Below are 22,017 nucleotides of genomic sequence, written 5' to 3'. Positions count from 1 at the left end.
GAAGCATCTGTCCAAGTTTGGTAAAAATGTAGGATAGTTAATGAATCTAATTAATGTTTTGAAAACTTAAACAGCAGACTGTATGTTATGTTAACTGGAAGAAAATCTAAGTCCCTTTAAAAGTAAAAAACAGAAAAAATGGAAATATCTTTTAACAAAATTTACTTCTGGATACTATCTTATGATCATAAATAAGCTTCTGTCCAAGTTTGGTACAAACCCAGCTAGTTTAAGAAAGTTATTAAATTTTTAAAAACTTTAACCACAGAGTAAATGTAATGTTTCTCTGTAGAAAAACTAAGTCCATTTAAAAGTAAAATACGGAAAAAATGGATTTATTTTTTTACAAAATTTACTTCTGGATACTATCTTATGATCATAAACAAGCTTTTGTCCAAGTTTTTGTACAAACAAAGGATAGTTTAAGAAAGTTATTAAAATTCTAAAAACTTTAACCACAGAGTGAATGTAATGTTTCCCCGCAGAAAAAACTAAGTCCATTTATAAGTAAAATACGGAAAAAATGGAATTTTATTTTTTACAACTTTTCTTCTGGATACTATCTTATGATCATACACAAGCTTCTGTCCAAGTTTGGTAGAAATCCAGTGTAGTTTAAGAAAGTTATTAAAATTTCAAAAACTTTAACCACAGAGTGAATATTTGTGGACGCCGCCGCCGCCGACGCCGACGGAAAGTAGGATCGCTTAGTCTCGCTTTTTCAACTTAAGTCGAAGGCTCGACAAAAAGCAAGAGAATATAGTGAATGTCCATGAGAACAAATTAAAAAAATCAAAAAGGTGTCTATTTTAATATTGGAAAAAAATAGTAACAAAAAATGATCATCATTGTTAAGATGGGCATGTTCTTTACAAAGATGCCATTGGTTATTAGATCATAACAAAGCAGCTGATAATCAGCAATAACGAATGTAAATTAAAATATAGAAATTAGTTATTCTGATAATTTTCTGACGATCATTTTCAAAATATGATAGCAATATAAGGTGCACAATCACCATAGGCAAAACAAACATCTATTAACATATAGAGCTAAAAATTGAGCCAATCATTTGAAAATTTAATGTTTTACTGAACTTTTCTATGTTTAAGTTCAAATTTATAAGTCCCTTCAGATTTTTAACAATAGGAATCATCCAACTGTACATATTTGAATTGATAAACTTCATTTTCGTTTTTTAATTTACATAGCATTTATCAATACTATTGTTGGTACAATTAAAATAACAGTGTCCAATTACTTTTTCCAGCTTTTTAATAATGCACAGACTTTATCTTCTACCTGCCATCTTTCCTGAATCTGAAAATATAATGAATTCACTGTTTATATTTGTTAAACTAAAATTGTAACTTCCTCCCAGCTTCATCATGAGTAAGATGGAAGGTAGAAATTAATAAAGTCATTCTGTACAGAAGATACACCCTTACATTTGTGATAGGTTGCTTAATCAGTGCAAAAATCATAATAAAAACTTAATGGCTTAAATAACAGTTGAACTTTGTCATGATTTAGTGTATCTAAAATAATCCCCTTTATCAATCATTTAAGTCTAATTATCAAATTCATAATTTATTCTTTACAGTACGCCCAAGGAGTTTGTAATCCCAAACTCCATACTCCGATATTTTTCCTGGTGTAACACCAGGAAACTCCGACATCCCTCCCAAAATTCTCGGAGAAATTTGGGAGTATTCCCTCCGACTTCCGCGTAAATCCGCTACCTTTTGTTTATTGTAATAGCGACATCTCTCCCAGTCTGGTGTGACGCGGTGTGACACCAGGTAATTAATTGCCCTAATCCGTCTGATCTATGCCGGCACGCGACAGTCAAGGTATGTGAGATTTCTAATGTAATTAAACAATTGTATTTCCTGTCTATTGATTATCAAGCTATATCTGATTGCTTGAAACAAATGAAAGATTAAAATAAAAAGCAAAACGTTGTTGTTAATTCTTTCAATTACACTGTACATTTTAATCAAGTTTTTAAACAACTATATTTGATTTTGACTTCCGTTTTTTTATCAGTAAATAAATATTTAATTTACTAAAAGAGATATAATTGTGCAACAATAAACGGAGACTAACGCTGAATAAATGAGGGCAGTTTAAAGAAAAATTACACGTCTCAAAGTTTTTTATACTACAAGTAAAAAAGAAAATATTATTCACTATATGTTATGCTAATAATTCTATGCCATTTCCATTTTACGATTACAAAATAAAAGTTTTGAAATCCAAAACGTTGTTGATAATGCTTTCAATTGCATTAAAGTTTTATAAAAAAAATCTATACTTGATTATGACCTCGTTTTTTATTTATCGGTAATTGATATAACTTACGAAAAGAGACATACTTGCGTGAAAATAAACGGAAACTAACGCTGAAGGTATAAAATGTGAGCAGTGAGTTTAAAGAAAATTACGTGTCTTAAAACTTGTATATGCAAGTAAAAAAGAAAATACTATTCACCATTCGTTATGCTTAATAAGTGTACGGCATTTTGTCTTCACGATTAGCATTACTTTAGGATATATATATAATACATTTCGGCTACAACAGGAATACTTCTATAGCTGCATTAACTCGTCGTTGCATAATATTCATTTACGCACAATGAATGTAAACTTTTGTGTTGTATTTAGAACAGTGATCTTTAAATATTTTTAAAACAATTAATTGCCGTGGGAAGACGACACGCATCTCAGTGATCAACAGTGCGTGGTTGAACTTGAACTTGACTTCGCTCACAATATTGAATGCTAAAAATAGTGACATCAATTTTGTCCACGAGATTTTTATTTGGCGGGAAATAGTATCATGTAACAGTAAACTCAGGTGACCTTTCTGGATAACCGTGGGAAAATTCATCGAAGGGTTTAAACTTGCTTTGTAATGATTGACATTTGTGTGCGTTAAGATTGAGGCTCTAGAAGGTCCTTTTACAATTGATTAACCGGATTCTAAATTTTATTCCTTTTCTGAATAAACGAACATCAGCCTTTTATTTATACGTTTCTCAGTCAACAGAGGACATAAACCTGGACATTATTTATACTTCCATAGTCAACACTATACATTAATAGTAGAGGAAAACAGGATGCATGTCATTCAGTTCCTAATGGGCGTTGGTAGAGATCCTCTGTGAAAATGTGTCGATCGTAAAAATCCGATCCACATTTTTGTTTACATATTTCCTTCTTGTACGATATAATTTCATTTTAATATTCTATAGTATAAATTGTTGAAATACTTCTTTTTATATTTCGCCGAGGACTTTTAACGAGCAGTAAAATACGGATTGCGCCAATCCAATTTTATTTTAAATAATAAAAGATCAATAACAGATCATAACAGATAAAAAACACATGATTTTATTTCTTCATACAATTAAATAAGGTTGTGATTTTTGTGTTGTGTCTGGGCGGGGAATTAACTCAGTATTTATGAATATAGGGCTGCCACATTGCATACAAAACTATTTGTCACTTTACAGTTTCTTTTTTAAATTCAAATATTCCAAGTCGGTAATCTACCGAGGTAGTGAAACATAATATTTTACATTTCAAAATAAATTGAAAGTAACAGAGTTCACTTGTTGGTCCGATAAATTAACTCTAGGGTTTGATTTAGATTGGACAAATTACCGTTAAAACATCATTTTGTTTTAAGCCAGTTGATATTAATTATATAATTTTGAACTATTAATGAACCGGATATTGCTCACTGAGTAGGTCATAAAAGGTTCTAATTGTGGTAAAATCATCTTTGTTGAAACTTTGTTTTCTGAAAAAAAACAAAAATTATGAACTGATCGGACTATAATGAAAATACTAAATAAGTGTTTTATTCGTATTTTTATACGTTTTATTTCATATGACAATGACATGGGCATATACATACAAGAATAATTATCTTATTTTAAATAAAAATGTCACACTTTTATCTGACAATGAATGGACATTTAAATAACGTATTTTAAAGCACACAGGTGCAATCAAGATTGATTAAATGTACAAAGGTAATAAATCTGGCTAATCCGATTATGTTGTCACGCGTCATTAATTTTCAGTTAAACCGATGGGCAATAAACCAATTAACAGCCACGCGGTGTTGGGAGAGAATCTTTGGAGGAAATTGGGAGTAGAATCCGTGATTCGCGGTGTCACACCGCTACACTCGGAAATCGGTGATAAAAGTTCGCGATTACAAACTCTCTGGGCGTACTGTATACATAGCCATGCTACTATTCCTGTTAAGTTGAAAAATGTATATTAGCTTAAGGTGGTACCTAACACTACAGGGAGATAACTCTGTAAAATCACCTAAACGTTTTAATGAGGTTGTGTTGTAAAGGGAATATTAAGCTTCTCAATGATCAAAATTGTTGTTAGTCAAACTGCTATATAACCAGTGTAATTTTTCTGATAAAACGGTTGGTTCAAATTTTTTGAAATTTTTATATTTTTGTCAAAGGGTCAGAGTAAATACTTTGTCAAAATTTTAAGAAAATTAAACGAGCCAAATTAATTTTAGTTAAAGTGTTGGGTACCACCTTAAGGTAATGTATGTACATATCACAAAATTTTCTCAAGTATTCAGAGCTCCTTATAAATTGGGGTTTTTACCCATCATATGTTTGTGCGACGATAATTCATTAATAATGGTAAATAACACACACAACACACAATAGCAACTAGAAGGATTAAGAATGTATGGTTTTAACATATAGTTGTGTGTTTTTTTTTCATGAATTGGGTTTTTGAATGCTGCAATCGTCAATTGCATTGTGCAATCGTCAATTGCATTGTGTTTCAATTGTTAATTAATATTGTGTGGTCATGCAACTACACAGCTTATCTTGAGCTCTGTAAGGTTAAAATCTTCTCCTTTGTTCATGAATTTAGAGCAAGTTGAGAAGTTTGGTTAAAACTCTGTCTTCTAAACTTACATCATCCCAGACATCAGGCACTGAGTGAGCTGTAGTTCTGACTAATGGTGCTGAACTTGGTCTGATAGGTTTCTTTGTCTGACCTTAAAAACAGAAAATATATATAAAAACAGTTTATATACCAATGACGATACAGAGTTTGAGGATTAGGCTTTAAAAACTATTTTAAAGGTCTACAACTCAACAAAAATAAAAGCTAATATCATGGAAATAATAATTGACCTTTATTTAGTCACAGGAAACAACATATCTAAAGTGTAGGGTTTTCAAGTTGATGTACTGACCAAGATTTGCAGCTGCCCACCCAACCTACCGCTTTCTGTACATCACCAAATTAATAATATATATTTTCCTTTGGAAATTAGGTTGAAAATAACAAAAGATATTAAAATGGAAATGTTTTGGTACAACATCTTTATGACAGACATATCCCTAAGACATTTAGCGGACATCATATCATATATTCAACAATAGAATAGTTTACATGCCATATGCAATATGCCAATTTCTAGATTGTCTTGATCCTATAAAAGAAAGTATAATAAATAATAAATAAAACATTTTTTTTTTAAGACCAGATGATTTATGTCTCATCAACTTTGTCTATAAAATGATACTTTTAGACTTTATACATTATGATGATTTAAAACACTAACTACCATAAGCCATTATGTACCTTTAGAATGTGAGACAGTGTGTAAAGTCTTAGCGACCTCCTCCCTAAGTAACCCTGTAGTCAGCCTTGTCATAGTAGTTAACAATCTTGTTCCACCATATCTATTAAACACTTGTTTAATTCTCTCATCACTTGATACCAACATCTGGATAATTATCAATCCTGTAAAAACAAAGATTGTATTTCCAACTGATGTATATTTCTCTTACTACTTCCTTACCTAAATATTTTACTGTGGATTCACTTAACACTGCTCTATAAACATAGCTCGAAAAAAAAAATCTAGTTTTTCTTTTGTTTTGTGATGTTGCACCATTGTCCAAGATTGGGAAGGGATGGCGCCTTTAAATGTGTTTTATCCAAGGAGCCTGTGGCTCAGTGGTTGTCTGTCGTTTTTTTTTTTAATAATTGTTTATCTATGAATTTGGATGTTTTACTCAATTGAATTGATTCATATTTTTCATGTCTGGCCCTGTTTATAGACTACAACCAAGGTCTATGGCAAGCCGTTTTGCTATTTATTCCTACTTCAAGATATCTCATAAACTTTATAAGATATCTTATATAGTTTATAAGATATCTCATATAGTTTATAAGATATCTCATATAGTTTATAAGATATCTTATATAGTTTATAAGATATCTCATATAATTTATCAGATACCTTTTGTAATTGTCTTTATAAGATATTTCATAAACTATATAAGATATCTTATAAACTATATGAGATATCTTATAAACTTTATAAGATATCTTATAAACTATATAAGATATCTTATATAAAAATTGTTTATAAGATATCTTATATACTTTATAAGATATCTTATAAACTTAAGAAGATATCTTATATATTATAGGAGATATCTTATATATTATATGAGATATCTTTAGTTTATAAGATATCTCATATAATATATAAGATATCTCATAAAAATGAAATTATATAAGATATCTTATATATTATAGGAGATATCTCATAAAGTTTATAAGATATCTCCTAAAGTTTTTAAGATATCTCCTCAAGTTTATAAGATATCTTATAAAGTTTATAAGATATCTCATATAGTTTATAAGATATCTATAAACTATATAAGATATCTTATAAACTATATGAGATATCTTATAAACTTTAGGAGATATCTTATGAACTTTAGGAGATATCTTATAAACTTTAGGAGATATCTTATAAAATATATGAGATATCTTATAAAAATGAAATTATAGAAGATGTCTTATATATTAAAGGAGATATCTTATATATTAAAGGAGATATTTTATTTATTATAAGAGATATCTTGAAATTCGAATAAATAGTAAAACGGCTTGCCATAAAGGTTGTATGTTGCACAAGCTATAAGTGCTAACATTCACTTCTTTTCAATTTGAGTAAATAGCTGTCTCATTGGAAATCATACTACAACTCTATGTATTATGTTATCTAAATTGGACTGCTGAAAAATATATAATTATCAATTAGCATGTTTATCAATTATTATGACACAAAATATAATGAAATAAGTGTAAAGACTCTTTTCATGCAGGTGTAGATAATCTACTGCATAAGTTATAAAATTTCAAATTATCCACATTTTGTTTGATGCCTCATCTTTCGTTGTGAGATAGTTTGTTTAGTGTTTTTTATGATGACTGTCCTTGTTTTATGATGTCAAAATAATTTCTTAAGACACAATGTATGAACTAAGTTCAACACTAAAACTTCTTATCCATAGAATATATACCAATAATAAATGTACCTATAATTTCCAGTAATTCATCATCCTTATTCATTCTGATAAAATCCAGCAGTCTTTGCATGCAGCCATACTGTGACAATGTCATGTGATTTTCAACCTGAAATAAATACAGTAGATATTTTTTGTTATTATAAGTTGCTGGCTGTTCATAGTAAGTACTAATTTTAAACCATAGAAAAACATATCCTTTTGTAGTTCATACATCCTAGACATTTATTTCAACAAATAGACCTAAGTTTTGATATAAATCAATTAATAAGATTTGTCTCCTAAACAAGATGTTGTCTTTTAATTTATAAATATGACTTATTGCAATTTTAGGAAAATTATCAATGGATATATGTTTCAGATACCATAATGAAAGTTTCAATAATTGCAGTACTCAACCAGTTTCAAAATTTAAAATAACAAACCTCAAGTCCTGTAGAAGAATGGAAACTAACAAGAAATTGAAAGAAAATAAGTTTGTAAGCAATATGAGCTGTGTGTGTTCTTTCTTTCATTACATAAACTGTTTTAATATGCTAAAAGCAAAAATAAACTTATTCACATAAACTTTTAATCATTTCATTTCATCAATGTCTATAAAACTTTTCATAACATATATTGACTTACATCACCAAAATGAACAAGATCTTGAAGTAGTAGAACATGACATTTTCTTACATCTTTGGACTTAGAGAAAATGCCAATTATAAGACTAGCTCCTCCCTCTTTTAACAGACACTCTCTACATTGATTTGCTATTGGTCTAGACATATTGATGACAGGTTTAGGACTAGATGAAGGTTTTAATTCTATTTTGATTGGTTCTTTTGTTTTCATATCTGTAAAATAAAACACATATAGATATGATTCAGAATTATTAAATACTTTCATATAAAAAGCCCAAGATGAAGAAATGTTGAGAAGGAAATTTTCAATCCTTTAAAAAATATAATTCAAACTTTATTTCAACTGAAAAATAGAACTTATAAGTACTGTAATATTGTCTTATAATGCTTAAGCTTTGTCTCTTATTGCTTTATATCATTCATACGCTGATATTTGTTGTTGTGATAATAAATTTTTGTACTAATTTTGCTTAATTAAATAACACAAATTTGACGGTTTGTCTTTTGTACAAAACAAAAGTAACGATACAGGCCCCCATCACCTTCATATACTTGCTGGTAAAATATATAATACAAAATGTATATACTAGGATATTCTTACACAAATTGAGCCTATCAACAGCATCTATGTCTGTGATATGGGTCTCCTCTATTGCAACCTCCTCCTCTTCCTCCTTGACCATTGCTACCTCAGCAAAATCTGGTCCTAAAGCCCCTTTGATTAGATTAGCTATCTCTGGGGACATGTAATGGAAAGCTACCTTCATTTTATGTTCAGCCTCATTGACCCCAATTGCCGATTGTGGCCTGAAAATTAAATATTTGAAAGAATAACCAAAATTCCTTACTACTAAAATGATTAATGATCAGAAAAAATTCTCAGTAAGTTGCAGTACAAAATAAAAAGCTACTCCGTTACTATTGCTCTCCTAGTGTTTCAAGAATATTTAGTTCATTGTTGGTTAACCTCATATACATACTGATTATCAGGTTGTCTGCATGTTGATATTGTAAAATATCAGCTTTGAGGTCACAATATGAAGCTTTATGTTGAGTGAGTGCAGCAAACCAGATAAAAAAAACCTTCATATTGTGTTGAATGTATTTTTTTTTTATTAAAAAATTTGTGAAACATTATTTATATGCATCATTTCCTAAAATCATGCATTATTGTTCCTTCTTTAACAATGGCTATAATAAATGCACACAAGTTTGGGAATAAGCAGTAATATAAACATTCAGCATTATGGTATATTTTCTTACACATGATTTTCTTGTGAAGCAATGAACAGCTGCATATTTGGGAAATACTGTTTGAACACTGTTTTGAACTTGTCAATTTCCCTGATTTTGTTAAAGAAAACAGTTTAACACACTAGATCTAGAACAACTGTTGTATCAGTCAAAAAGATATTTAAGAAACTAACCTTTTTACAGCCTAGAACAGTAGAAAAGACTATAGACATTTCAGTGCTTACCTTGTCCTTAGCTTTGGAGGTGATGGTGAAGGAGATGATGATATCTGTTGATATACTTTTTCTTCCAATGGCTGGATACAGCACCGTAAAATCTGGCAGGATAAAGTCTGTAAATGATACATGAAAAATTAACTTTATAAGTGCTTAATTACCAACCAATTATACAATATATTCTAGATTTGTTCAAAAGGGTCAATATTAAATAAGTCACTTACACAACATTAATTTTTGGCACTTATTACATAGATATAGGAAGATGTGGTGTGAGTGCCAATGAGACAATTCTCCATCCAAATAACAATTTATAAAAGTAAACCATTATAGGTCAATGTACGGCCTTCAACACAGAGCCTTGGCTCACACCGAACAAAAAGCTATAAAGGGCCCAAAATAACTAGTGTAAAACCATTCAAACGGGAAAACCAATGGTCTAATGTATGTATGTATTATCAGACTTGATATATAATTTTCACTACTGTCTTGTTAATGATTTAAACAATTAGCACCTATTCATTTTCTATAATCAATGCATCATGACAATTTCTGGTAAAGTGTTGAATGGCTGATGCAATTCTAATCCACTTCCTGCACTGTTGACCTACCTGGAGATCATTCTGTGAACACTGTAAGAATGCCCCTACTATTCTAATGGTATCAGATTCATACAGACATTTCCTTATAAGTCTTCTCTCTGTGGCTGCTTCTTTCTTCAGCAGCTCTGTATGGAAATGGCCAACATCTGATTTATTAGGACAACTCTCAGGAGGAATAGAGGCCCTGTAAATAATACAGCATAAATAACATTATCATTTAGTGCTACCCTCCTGTAGTGATATTATTTTGTACATATTTTTATTGTTGTATTTTCTAAGAATACATGATAGATGAGTACACATGCAGAGCTATATCATTAAAACATTGGTGGACAAAAGCCTATCATTCTGTAGGTTGAATTGGGTTTTATTATTGAGAATCTTTGACAATACAAAATATACTGAGTGCCAATGAAAACGCAACACTTGGTTTTTCAAAAATAAAATTTATATAAGAAATGATAATCTCTCAAACTAAATTGATCTTGAAAATTAACAATTTTAACAATAGATCGATATCAAACAAAAATGTTTTATTGTCATCTTTCGGCCGCAATAGGTAAACGAAACATCCAATGTCGAATCATCAACTAACAGTCCTAACAAAAAATGTTACAACCCCGTGGTGCAGCGCAATCTCGACAGCGCCGTGGAATTGATCATCCCGGACGTTTAATGTGATCCTGAGGAATGTTATTCCACTTGTCCCGCAAAGCAAACTCAAGCTGACTTTATGATATTGGAGGTGGTTTTCATCGTCTAAAACATTAAATTTTTAGAATTAAAATTTAGTTTTGTAAATTAAATACTCACCTTCATAAATTTAGATATCAGTCCACTCGCTGCATTATTCAACCGGAAACCAGCCAGAAAAAGAAACCATGACCCCGTGACAACCTCTCCCACCTGACACCTGTGTGTCCTAAACCTTCATCATTTATTCCTTAAAATGCTAGGCACTAAAAGGGGGATGAAGGGGAGGAGGGAGGGACCTCTGATTTATGAAGGTGAGTATTTAATTTACAAAACTAAATTTTAATTCTAAAAATTTAATTTTTATTACATTAAATACCTCACCTTCATAAATTTAGATAACAGAATTTAACGAAGGGCTGAATCCCCATCACTAGGAGGAGGAAAAACAACCTGTTGAGCAGCAACCAAAGGCCCTAAAGAATAGAGGTTGTCACAATGAAGAGGCATGGACCGTAAATAATGGTTATAAAAGGCACTATCAGACCTCCAAAAACCAGCTGACATGATTTCCGACATAGAGGAGGAATTAAAAATGTTCCAAGAAGAGGCTAAGGCTCTTACTTCATGTGCTTTAACTTGATGTTTAACTAAAACTTCAGAAGAAGCAGATTTATAGGCCAAAATGACAGTATTGCAAATCCAAGTAGAAATGGTTTTGGCAGAAATGTCAGAAATTCCTTTTTTAATAGGAATAAACAACCTAGAAGAACCAGCAGATCTTAATTTCGCTGAAGAAGCTAGGTAAACAAGCAAGGCTCTCACTGGACACAAAACCTGATTATCCGATGTGGGAGGTAAAGCAGGAATAGTAATAATACCAGAACCTTTATCAGGTAACTGGTTCTTTGCTAAAAAAGATGGATCAGTGAGAAGAGTAACTGAAGACTTATCAGATGCAAAGCGGAGACAAGACTCAGAAATTGACAGAGCATGAATCTCACTCCTTCTGCGACCAGTAGCCAAAGCTATCAGAAAACAACATTTATAAGATAAAAATTTGAAGGAGGCTGAATGTAAAGGTTCAAAAGGTGAAAACTGAAGAACCTTCAAAACTAAACCTAAGTCCCAAGAAGGAACCAAACGCCTTTGACGAGGTCTATTAAGGCAAAAGTTTTTTATCAATAATGACAAAAACTCATTATCCCCAAAATCAGAGCCTCCTGAAAGTGATATTGTTCTGGCTATGGCAGATCTATATCCCTTTATAGTAGAAGGAGAATAACCTTTCTCCTCAAAAAGGTAAAGGAAGAAATCCGCTAACTGTTGTACAGTGACAGAGAGTGGATTAATCTGCTTCGACAGACACCAAGTACAGAAGATAGACCATTTGGAGTCATAAACTGCTCCTGTAGATTGTCTGACTGATCCTGAGATACGCTTGGTTGCTCCCTCAGAAAAGCCTCCCTTTCTGAGGGAATCCCTGACAACAACCAAGCGTGCAGATGGAGATTCTCCAGACCTTGATGCAGTTTTCTTCCTTTGAATTGAGACAGTAGATCCTCTCTTAGAGGCAAACAAAGGGGCTTCGCACAACACAGAAGTAGTAGTTCTGGGAACCAAGACTGTCTTGACCAAGCCGGAGCAATAAGAATGGTCTTGCAAAGATCCCTCTGAATCTTGTGCAAGATCTTTGGAAGAAGACGAAAAGGAGGGAACATGTAACTGAACATTCCCTTCCAAGATAGGGTCATAGCATCTACTGCCCAAGCTTTCTCGTCTGGAATGGGAGAAACGTAAGTCTCCAACTTGTGATTCAGACTGGTGGCAAAAAGATCTATATGAGGACGATCCCAACGAAGAATGATCTCCTGAAACACTGATGGATGAATTTCCCATTCTGTGTTCACTGGAACACGGGAACGGGAGAGAGCATCCGCCAGAAGATTTTGACTGCCTGGAACATGTCTCACTGACAGAAAAATATTGAGACTGTGACACAGAAGAAGAATTTCCTTGCTCAGATGATACAGAGAAAAGGAATGGGTCCCTCCTTGATTCTGAAGATAAGCCACTACTGTGGAGTTGTCCGTGGCAACCAGTAGTGACTGACCCTGAATCACAGCCTGAAACTGACGGAGAGAAAGAAACACAGCTCTCATCTCTAGAAGATTGATGTGTTCCTCCAACTGAGCACCTGACCAAAGGCCTGATGCTGTCCTGCCCTCCAGATAAGCTCCCCAACCCATCAGACTCGCATCTGTGAACAAAGTTAGGCTGGGGTCTGGAGGATCCAACAAAACTCCCTTCCGAAGATGTTTTTCCTGAAGCCACCATTGAAGATGAGGTAACAACCGAGGAAGGATGGGAACAGGTGCCTCCCACAACTGAGAAATTGGATGCCAAAACTCCATCAGATACCACTGGATTGGACGAATGTGTAGACGTCCTAGTGGAATGACGTCCATGATCGAAATCAAGAAACCCACCAGCTGAAGCAATTGACGAGCTGGGACAGATGAAAACTGAGTCAGAGCATTGACTAACTGACATACCTTGACTACCTTCTCTTCTGGAGGAAGCACTAGACCCAAATCTGTCCGAAAATGTTCTCCCAGGAAATTGAAACTCTGACTGGGAATTATCTCTGATTTTTCCCATGAAATCAAAAAACCCAGTCTCAGGAGTAAAAGGATAGACAAATTGGTGTGTTCCTCCAAAAGAGAATGGCAATGATTCTTGATGAGAGAATCGTCTAGGTAGGAATGAATGAGAACTGCTTGAGTATGAAGATACGACACCACCGTCTGAAAAATCCTGGTAAAAACTAGGGGTGCAATAGCCAGGCCAAAAGGCATAGCCTTGAAACTGTAAACCTTGTCTGCCCACACCAGTCTCAGGAAATGACGAAACTTGTGAGAAATAGGGATGTGAAAATAGGCGTCCATCAAATCTAGAGAGGTTGTCCAAGTTCCTAAATGAATTGTCGACCTGATAGACCTGTTGGTCTCCATTTTGAAATGTGGGACCACCAGATACTGATTGAGAACAGAAAGATCTAGAACCGGTCTCATTTTCCCGTTCTTCTTGGGTACCAAGAACAGCCGGGAATAAAACCCTAGATGAAAAGGAGGATTTACCTCCTCCAAAACACCCTTCTGAATCAGAATGTTCACTTCGTTTTGTAACAACTGATTCTTTTGAGAATCCTTTGTCACTGACAGATTGATTGGAACAGGAGAAAGAGGAGGCTGTTCCAGAAACTGAAGTTCCAATCCCCTCCGTAAAATCGAAAGTACCCACTTGTCTGAAGTTATCAGAGCCCATTGATCTAGAAAGTGGGACAGCCTGCCCCCCACTGGAAGATGAGGAAGAGGAGAAGTATAATTTTCCTCTTCCAGTGGGGAACGATTCAACGGAGGGGACAACACATCACTTACCCTGCTTCTTTCCCTTAACCACTTTAGCTTTCTTCCCACTTGAATAGTTGGGACGAGAAAAAGCTGGCCTCTTCGTAGACTGTGAAGAAGAAGAAGAGGTAGAAGCCTTGGGTTGATGAGAAGACGAAGAAGAAGAAGGATTATTCATCTGAGTAGTTTTGACAAATCTTTTCCCATCAGTGACCTTCACATCCACCTTGACTACAGGAGGGGCCTTATTCACCTCCTCCTGTAACTGCTCTAAGGAAACAGAGAACAACTTGTCCTTAGACAAAGGAGAACTGACAAGTCTCTGCTGAAGAGCTTCAGAGACAGTTGATTTTTCAAGAATCTCCTGTCTCTTAGCAAGAGTAAAGTTGGCCACAGTACCAAGAAGAAGGAATTGAGACATTCCAAGACTCTTGTCTACCTGAAGCAGCATAGACCTCAAATCTGAAAATTCCTCCCCTTTGTCCTTTAACAGAGACCCAGCTGCTGACAAAAAGTGCTCAGCTGTCTCAAGAACAAAAGTCAAACACCTCAGATTATTCTCTGACTTGACATAAGAAGCTTGAGAAAGTCTGAGGCCATCCAAAGGTTTCGAACCAAGCAAACTAGAAAAAGCCCGGTCACAAGCAGGAGCCGACATACCCAAGGAAGATCCATGGATCTCAAAGTCCTTAGATCTACATCTCCCTGGGTAAGAGGCAGGTCCGAAACCAGAGAACTTACTACCACCAGTTTTGCTAGTGTTAGCAAGATTCTCAGCCAGAGAAGAGTTTACAAAAGACAAAGCAGTTGTAAAGTGCCCAGACTCTGGAAAAGAATAATACCCCTTAGACTCTGGCTTGACTATACCTGAGCAAGCCATGAAATCTGAAGGAGTAGAAGAAACCCTAGGTGGAGACGACATGGGCATATAAATAAAGGCAACAGTAGTATACCGCTGTTCAAAACTCATAAATCCATGGACAAAAAACCAAATCGGGATAACAAACTAAAACCGAGGGAAACGCATTAAATATAAGAGGAGAACAACGACATAACACTAAAATGTAACACATATAGACAAAATCCCACGAGAAAAACAAATATAACATATATATATAACATCAAAACCAAATACATGAATTTGGGATAGACAAGTACCGTGACACGTCTTATCGCAATGTGAATTTACACTCAAAAATAAGAGAAAACAAACGACACAACGTTATAATGTAATACACACAGAAACGAACTATAATATAACAATGACCATATTCCTGACTTGGTACAGGGCATTTTTAAAGGAAAAAATGGTGGGTTGAACCTGGTTTTGTGGCATGCCAAACCTCGCACTTTTATGGCCATATCCGACATATTCCTACGAATAGAATAGACCAGACTCCTAAGGCATTCTGGGTTGCCTGAAGCAGGATCCTTAGGAGCGAAAGCATCTCCCTCTGTGCTTACTACACTATCAACATCAGAAATACCATCTTGGTCCTCCAAAAAGTTACCTTCCTGACTTCTAGGGGCCAAAGAAACTGAGTCGTCTTCCAACAACTGTCTAGGAGGTCTGGGAGGATCCTGTGCAGGATCCTGAGACAGACCCCTAGACTCCATAAGATCAAGCCTGTTACCAAATTCCAAAAACTTAGCATTAACAGTAGCTTGTATCTTGTGAATGGAGGTGGTAAGACTCCTCATCTCATCCTTAAAGGAGGATGACTCTGAAGAGGATCTACCACCAAACCCCTGACCAGACCAAACTGATTGAGCCGAATAAGGATCAAAAGGCTGGGGATAAGGCGGCAAGTTGGGCATTCCCATAGGCATGGGAGGGTATGCAAAATTCATGGGCCACCTAGTCCGAGAAAAGGGGTCACTCCTGATGCCAGCTGGTAGTGTCTCCTGCCTGCTTGTCATGCAAGCCACAGGAGACGTTGGTATCTCTGCAGGCCTAGTTACGGTATGTGATACCCTGCTAGGCCTAGATAACCTCAACTGACTAGCACCAGGAGTGAAAGGCAAAGTCCTGACAGGAACAGGTTCCGAGTCCTGTTCCAGACCGACACCAGAAACACCTGGAATAAACTCCAAACTTCTATCCCAAAATTCATCTGAATGGGTGGCCGAACGCCAAGGGGACAACAAATTACCATTGGATGTGTGAATTTGACTGTCACTTACCTCTTGGGTACCTGAAGCTGGAATATTATCCATAATATTCAGATAAAATTAATATAAAATTATCCAAATATACTATAATTATAAACAAAAATATCAATATAAATTACTAAATTATCAACTTGTTAAACTGTTTGTGAAAAAATAAACTTTTTCCTCCTCCACAAAAAAACGTGCAGCATGCGTTGTAGAACCGGAAAAAAATGAAGGTTTAGGACACACAGGTGTCAGGTGGGAGAGGTTGTCACGGGGTCATGGTTTCTTTTTCTGGCTGGTTTCCGGTTGAATAATGCAGCGAGTGGACTGATATCTAAATTTATGAAGGTGAGGTATTTAATGTAATAAAAATGTCAAATCTGATGCAAAATTTGGTCGATCGGACCAAAATCTGGCGAAAAGCAGGACTTTTAGCAAACACGGGTGCCAAATGTCTATGTAACCACCATTGACGTTTTTTGAACATAATGAATGATTTTTGGTCTACAGAATTCGATATTTACGCCAGACGGTCGTTTAGATGTCCCTAAGGAAAGACTGTGGTGCTCTTAAACAATTTCTGCGCAAATAGTGCTTTGAACTGAAATTGATCCAAAGGTTCTATCGTGACCACCATTGAACTCTTTGACATTTGGACAGCCATCATAGTCGATATCGGATATGTGAAAGACCAAATGTATCGGTCTTGCTGAGCGTTTCTTGCTTTTTGTACCCCGGGATGTGGCTTATCATTAAATGATTCATTTTGGTTGAATTTGTGGATGATTTGAGTTATTGTAGAGGCTACAACTTCAGTCTTCTCGTAATTGTATGCTGTGAAAAGCTTCATTGGATCATGCCCAAAACTGCATGTCGCTGGTTGTCGGAAAGTCCAGGCATTTACTCAGATGTTTATTGCAGTTTCCTAACAATAAGGGCAGGAAAATTCATGACATTAGACAAGCTTTAAATGACAAAATCGTGAAAATGGTGCGTATGTTGAAAGGCGGTGAACTCGGTTTTTGTTCGTTCAAAATAACCCTTACTTCGCATTTGTTCCAAAAATCACTCAACCGTAAAGTTGTCGAAAATTGTCTTAAAAGTCATTTTCAACCAACTATACAAAGTTCTAATATAAATAAAATAAAAATTATAAGATTTTTTTGAAAAACAAAAGTGTTGCGTTTTCATTGGCACTCAGTATATAATGTCATTCTATGCACATACAATAGGTTATACTCTAAAAAATATACAAAATGGTCTTAATAATTCTGATAACAGTTTATGAGTCAATTTTAAAAATAGATTCACAATAATTCCAGAAATTACAGTTTATGTTTACATCTGTATAAAATAACCTGCTAATGTCAAGGTTTTTGAATAATTGGTGGCCTCAGCTGTTGTCTGCTCTATGGTCGGGTTGTTGTCTCTTTGACACATTCCCCATTTCCATTCTCAATTTTATTATCCTTCATACAAGTTTTCAAATAACTAAAATACTTGTCTGATGTGTTATCAAAATAAGGATTATCCTTCACCTACAGTTTTTGAATAACTGATTACCTGTCTTAACATGTTAATAAGATGAGGATTCTCTTTTACCTACAGTTTTTGAATAACTGATTACCTGTCTTAACATGTTAATAAGATGAGGATTCTCTTTTACCTACAGTTTTTGAATAACTAATTACCTGTCTTAACATGTTAATAAGATGAAGATTCTCTTTTACCTACAGTTTTTGAATAACTAATTACCTGTCTTAACATGTTAATAAGATGAAGATTCTCTTTTACCTACTGTTTTGAATAACTAATTACCTGTCTAATGTGTTAGTAAGATAAGGATTGTCCTTCACCCAGGACTGTCTTGTCACATCTTTAACAGGTGATAATGATCTGTGATGATGGGCACTAGACGGCCTTGTTAACTTCTTTGGTAATGGAGGTCGTCCTAGTGATGAATCAGACCTTGTTGAACGACCTTGACTAGTCAAGTGATGTGGGGATTTATTTTTCTTTGGCGTCAAATCTGGAAAGTCTTTACAAGAACACAATGAAATGCACAACAACAACTCTAATAGTGATTTAATCAGATCTAACTCTTCCGAATCTACTATGCACGACAAATCAACCAAACCTTTTTTGTCAACCATTTTGCTTATGGCTTCCTGATTGTCTGAATGTTCAATACAAACAGTTTTCTTGTTGTCTTTGCATTGTTTAGCTATATGAAGAACATTAATTAATTTATCACTGAATGTTCCGAGCAGACGGACAATTGTTGTTCCGGCAGTATCCCAAACTCTCTGTGCAAGACTTCTGTTTAATTTAGATAATTTTAACCTGGAAAGGAAGTATATAAATTTACACAATATTTCTATAATGTTATAAATTATAGGACTTAAGGGGGCTAGCAGGTCTAAATCTATTTTTTTATATAATATAGGATTTCGCTATATTTTTCTATAAATGAGCTTTATCTTATACTTAATAGAAAAATGAAAGAAAAAAATGGGGTCACCGTTCATTTACGCTCACAATCTGACTTCGAAGGAATCATACATTTTTGTTAATGTCCATTTTTTCTATTGAACTAATAGGAGAAATAGCGGTAATATCGAAATAAACAAGAATGTGTCCATAGTACACGGATGCCCCACTCGTACTATCATTTTCTATGTTCAGTGGACCGTGAAAATTGGGGTCAAACCTTTAATTTGGAATTAAAATTAGAAAAATCATAGCATAGGGAACATGTGTACTAAGTTTCAAGTTGATGTAACTTTAACTTCATCAAAAACTACCTTGACCAAAAACTTTAACCTGAACTTCGCACTATCATTTTCTATGTTCAGTGGACCACGAAATTGGGGTCAAAACTATAATTTGGCATTAAAATTAGAAAGATCATATCATGGGGAACATGTGTACTAAGTTTCAAGTTAATTGGACTTCAACTTCTTCAAAAACTACCTTGACCAAAAACTTTAACCTGAAGCGAACGGACGCACAGACGGACACACAGACGGACGGACGAACGAACGGAGGCACAGACCAGAAAACATAATGCCCCTCTACTATCGTAGGTGGGGCATTAAAAGAACTAAATAACAGAAATCGCTTAAATTTTACAATTATTTAGTTTATGTACAGCTTATTTGAAAACAACAATAACAAATATAGGTCACAGATGAATTAAAAAAGATGTTTCAATTTTAATGCCAAAAAAAATGCATTTTTTGCACCAAAGGGAGATAATTTGGAGCTTTTTCAATGATATTCATATTTTAAAAGTCACCTGTGGCCAACATGAATTGATTTTTTGGAATGATTTTTGTACCACATAATAAGGTAACAACTACTTAAGTTAATAAATAAAATTTGTGATGAAAAATAAATGTTTAATTTTTGTCTGAAAATCTTATACTCGCAAGCCTCCTTACAAGGCTATTCAGAGTGTTCATGCAAGACTTAAATTGTCAAAATAGAAGTTAAAACAGAAAAATATTTTTTTAAACAAGTCAGTTATGTTTTCAATTATAGAAATTAAACAAGATGTATACATTTACTAACAGTGCTTTCTTCCAGAATTTTGTGAATTCTGAAAAGGGCCATTAGATCTTGATACATCTAATACATGTATCATATAACTAGAGGCTCTCAAGAGCCTGTATCGCTCACCTGATTCTACTTGGGTTTTTGAAATCATATAAAAAAATATAAAATTTGGCAAAAAGTGACAACACAACCTCAAGTAGTCAGCACTTCGGTGTTGACATGAATATCAATTATATGGTCATTTTTATAAATTTTCTGTTTACAAAACTTTGAATTTTTCGAAAAACTAAGGATTTTCTTACCCCAGGAGTAGATTACCTTAGCCGTATTTGGCACAACTTTTTGGAATTTTGGGTCCTCAATGCTCTTCAACTTTGTATTTATTTGGCTTTTTAACTATTTTGATCTGAGCGTCACTGATGAGTCTTATGTAGACGAAACGCGCGTTTGGCGTATAAAATTATAATCCTGGTACTTTTGATAACTATTATAAGGAAAGGAACATGTTTAATTTCATTCAAAAGTCCCCAACTGGCGGCCATCTTGGATGACGGATCGGCTACAAAGTAACAACACTTGGTCAGCACCTCATAAGGAACATTCATGCCATGTTTGGTTTTATTCCATTCAGTGGTTCTCTAAAAGAAGTCATTTGTATGCATTTCCCATAGGGTCCTATGTTAAACTAAGTCCCCTGCTGGTGGCCATCTTGGATGATGGATCGGCTACAAAGTAACAACACTTGGTCAGCACCTCATAAGGAACATTCATGCAATGTTTGGTTTTATTCCATTCAGTAGTTCTCTAAAAGAAGTCATTTGTATGCATTTCCCATAGGGTCCTATGTTAAACTAAGTCCCCGCTGGCGGCCATCTTGGATAATGGATCGGCTACAAAGTAACAACACTTGGTCAGCACTCCATAAGGAACATTCATGCTCTGTTTGGTTTCATTCCATTCAGTGGTTCTCTAAAAGAAGTCATTTGTATGCATTTCCCATAGGGTCCCATGTTAAACTAAGTCCCCTGCTGGCGGCCATCTTGGATGATGGATCGGCTACAAAGTAACAACACTTGGTCAGCACCTCATAAGGAACATTCATGCAATGTTTGGTTTTATTCCATTCAGTGGTTCTCTAAAAGAAGTCATTTGTATGCATTTCCCATAGGGTCCTATGTTAAACTAAGTCCCCCGCTGGCGGCAATCTTGGATAATGGATCGGCTACAAAGTAACAACACTTGGTCAGCACCTCATAAGGAACATTCATGCAATGTTTGGTTTTATTCCATTCAGTAGTTCTCTAAAAGAAGTCATTTGTATGCATTTCCCATAGGGTCCTATGTTAAACTAAGTCCCCTGCTGGTGGCCATCTTGGATGAAGGATCGGCTACAAAGTAACAACACTTGGTCAGCACCTCATAAGGAACATTCATGCAATGTTTGGTTTTATTCCATTCAGTGGTTCTCTAAAAGAAGTCATTTGTATGCATTTCCCATAGGGTCCTATGTTAAACTAAGTCCCCGGCTGGCGGCCATCTTGGATGATGGATCGGCAACAAAGTAACAACACTTGGTCAGCACCACATAAGGAACATTCATGCCATGTTTGGTTCCATTCCATTCAGTGGTTCTCTAGAAGAAGTTCAAAATGTAAATTGTTAACGACGACGACGACGGACGACGGACGCCAAGTGGTGAGAAAAGCCAGGTGAGCTAAAAAGTGATTTAACACGAGAAGAAAAGTAGATACGATACGTACAGTGACCTATAAATTTTAATGTCTGTGTTATTTATTCTCTTGTGAAGAGTTGTCTCATTAGTAATCATACCACATCTTCTTTTTTCATATATGAATAGATTTTGAATACATAAATATCTACATGCATATTACTTTTAACAAGAATGTGTCCAAAGTACACGGATGCCCCACTCAATCATTTTCCATGTTCCATGGACCGTGAAATAGGGTAAAAATCTAATTTGGCATTAAAATTAGAAAGATCATATCATAGGGCACATGTATACTAAGTTTCAAGTTGATTGGACTTCAACTTCATCAAAAACTACCTTGACCAAAAACTTTAACCTGAAGCCAAAAACTTTAACCTGA

General features: G+C 34.6%; 1 protein-coding gene across 3 annotated transcripts in view; it reads right to left on the bottom strand.

Annotated features, from left to right (window-relative positions):
- Nucleotides 1-1,168: 1,168 nt before the first annotated feature.
- Nucleotides 1,169-22,017, bottom strand: part of LOC143048370 (uncharacterized) — a 33,266-nt gene continuing 12,417 nt past the window's right edge. For all 3 annotated transcript variants that reach the window (XM_076222023.1, XM_076222025.1, XM_076222024.1), the window contains 9 exons: nucleotides 18,167-18,691; nucleotides 10,098-10,272; nucleotides 9,496-9,602; nucleotides 8,619-8,824; nucleotides 8,019-8,230; nucleotides 7,404-7,500; nucleotides 5,650-5,811; nucleotides 4,974-5,056; nucleotides 1,169-1,320 (listed from right to left, as the gene is read on the bottom strand). In XM_076222023.1, the coding sequence (XP_076078138.1) occupies nucleotides 1,258-1,320; nucleotides 4,974-5,056; nucleotides 5,650-5,811; nucleotides 7,404-7,500; nucleotides 8,019-8,230; nucleotides 8,619-8,824; nucleotides 9,496-9,602; nucleotides 10,098-10,272; nucleotides 18,167-18,691 (1,630 nt within the window). In that variant the 3' untranslated portion in view covers nucleotides 1,169-1,257. The remainder of the gene's footprint in view (nucleotides 1,321-4,973; nucleotides 5,057-5,649; nucleotides 5,812-7,403; nucleotides 7,501-8,018; nucleotides 8,231-8,618; nucleotides 8,825-9,495; nucleotides 9,603-10,097; nucleotides 10,273-18,166; nucleotides 18,692-22,017) is intronic.

This window comes from Mytilus galloprovincialis, chromosome 10 (genome assembly GCF_965363235.1).
Source record: "Mytilus galloprovincialis chromosome 10, xbMytGall1.hap1.1, whole genome shotgun sequence".
NCBI lineage: Eukaryota > Metazoa > Mollusca > Bivalvia > Mytilida > Mytilidae > Mytilus > Mytilus galloprovincialis.
The sequence above is the reverse complement of the archived record's forward strand: the minus strand, read 5'-3'. Positions and strand labels throughout refer to the sequence as shown.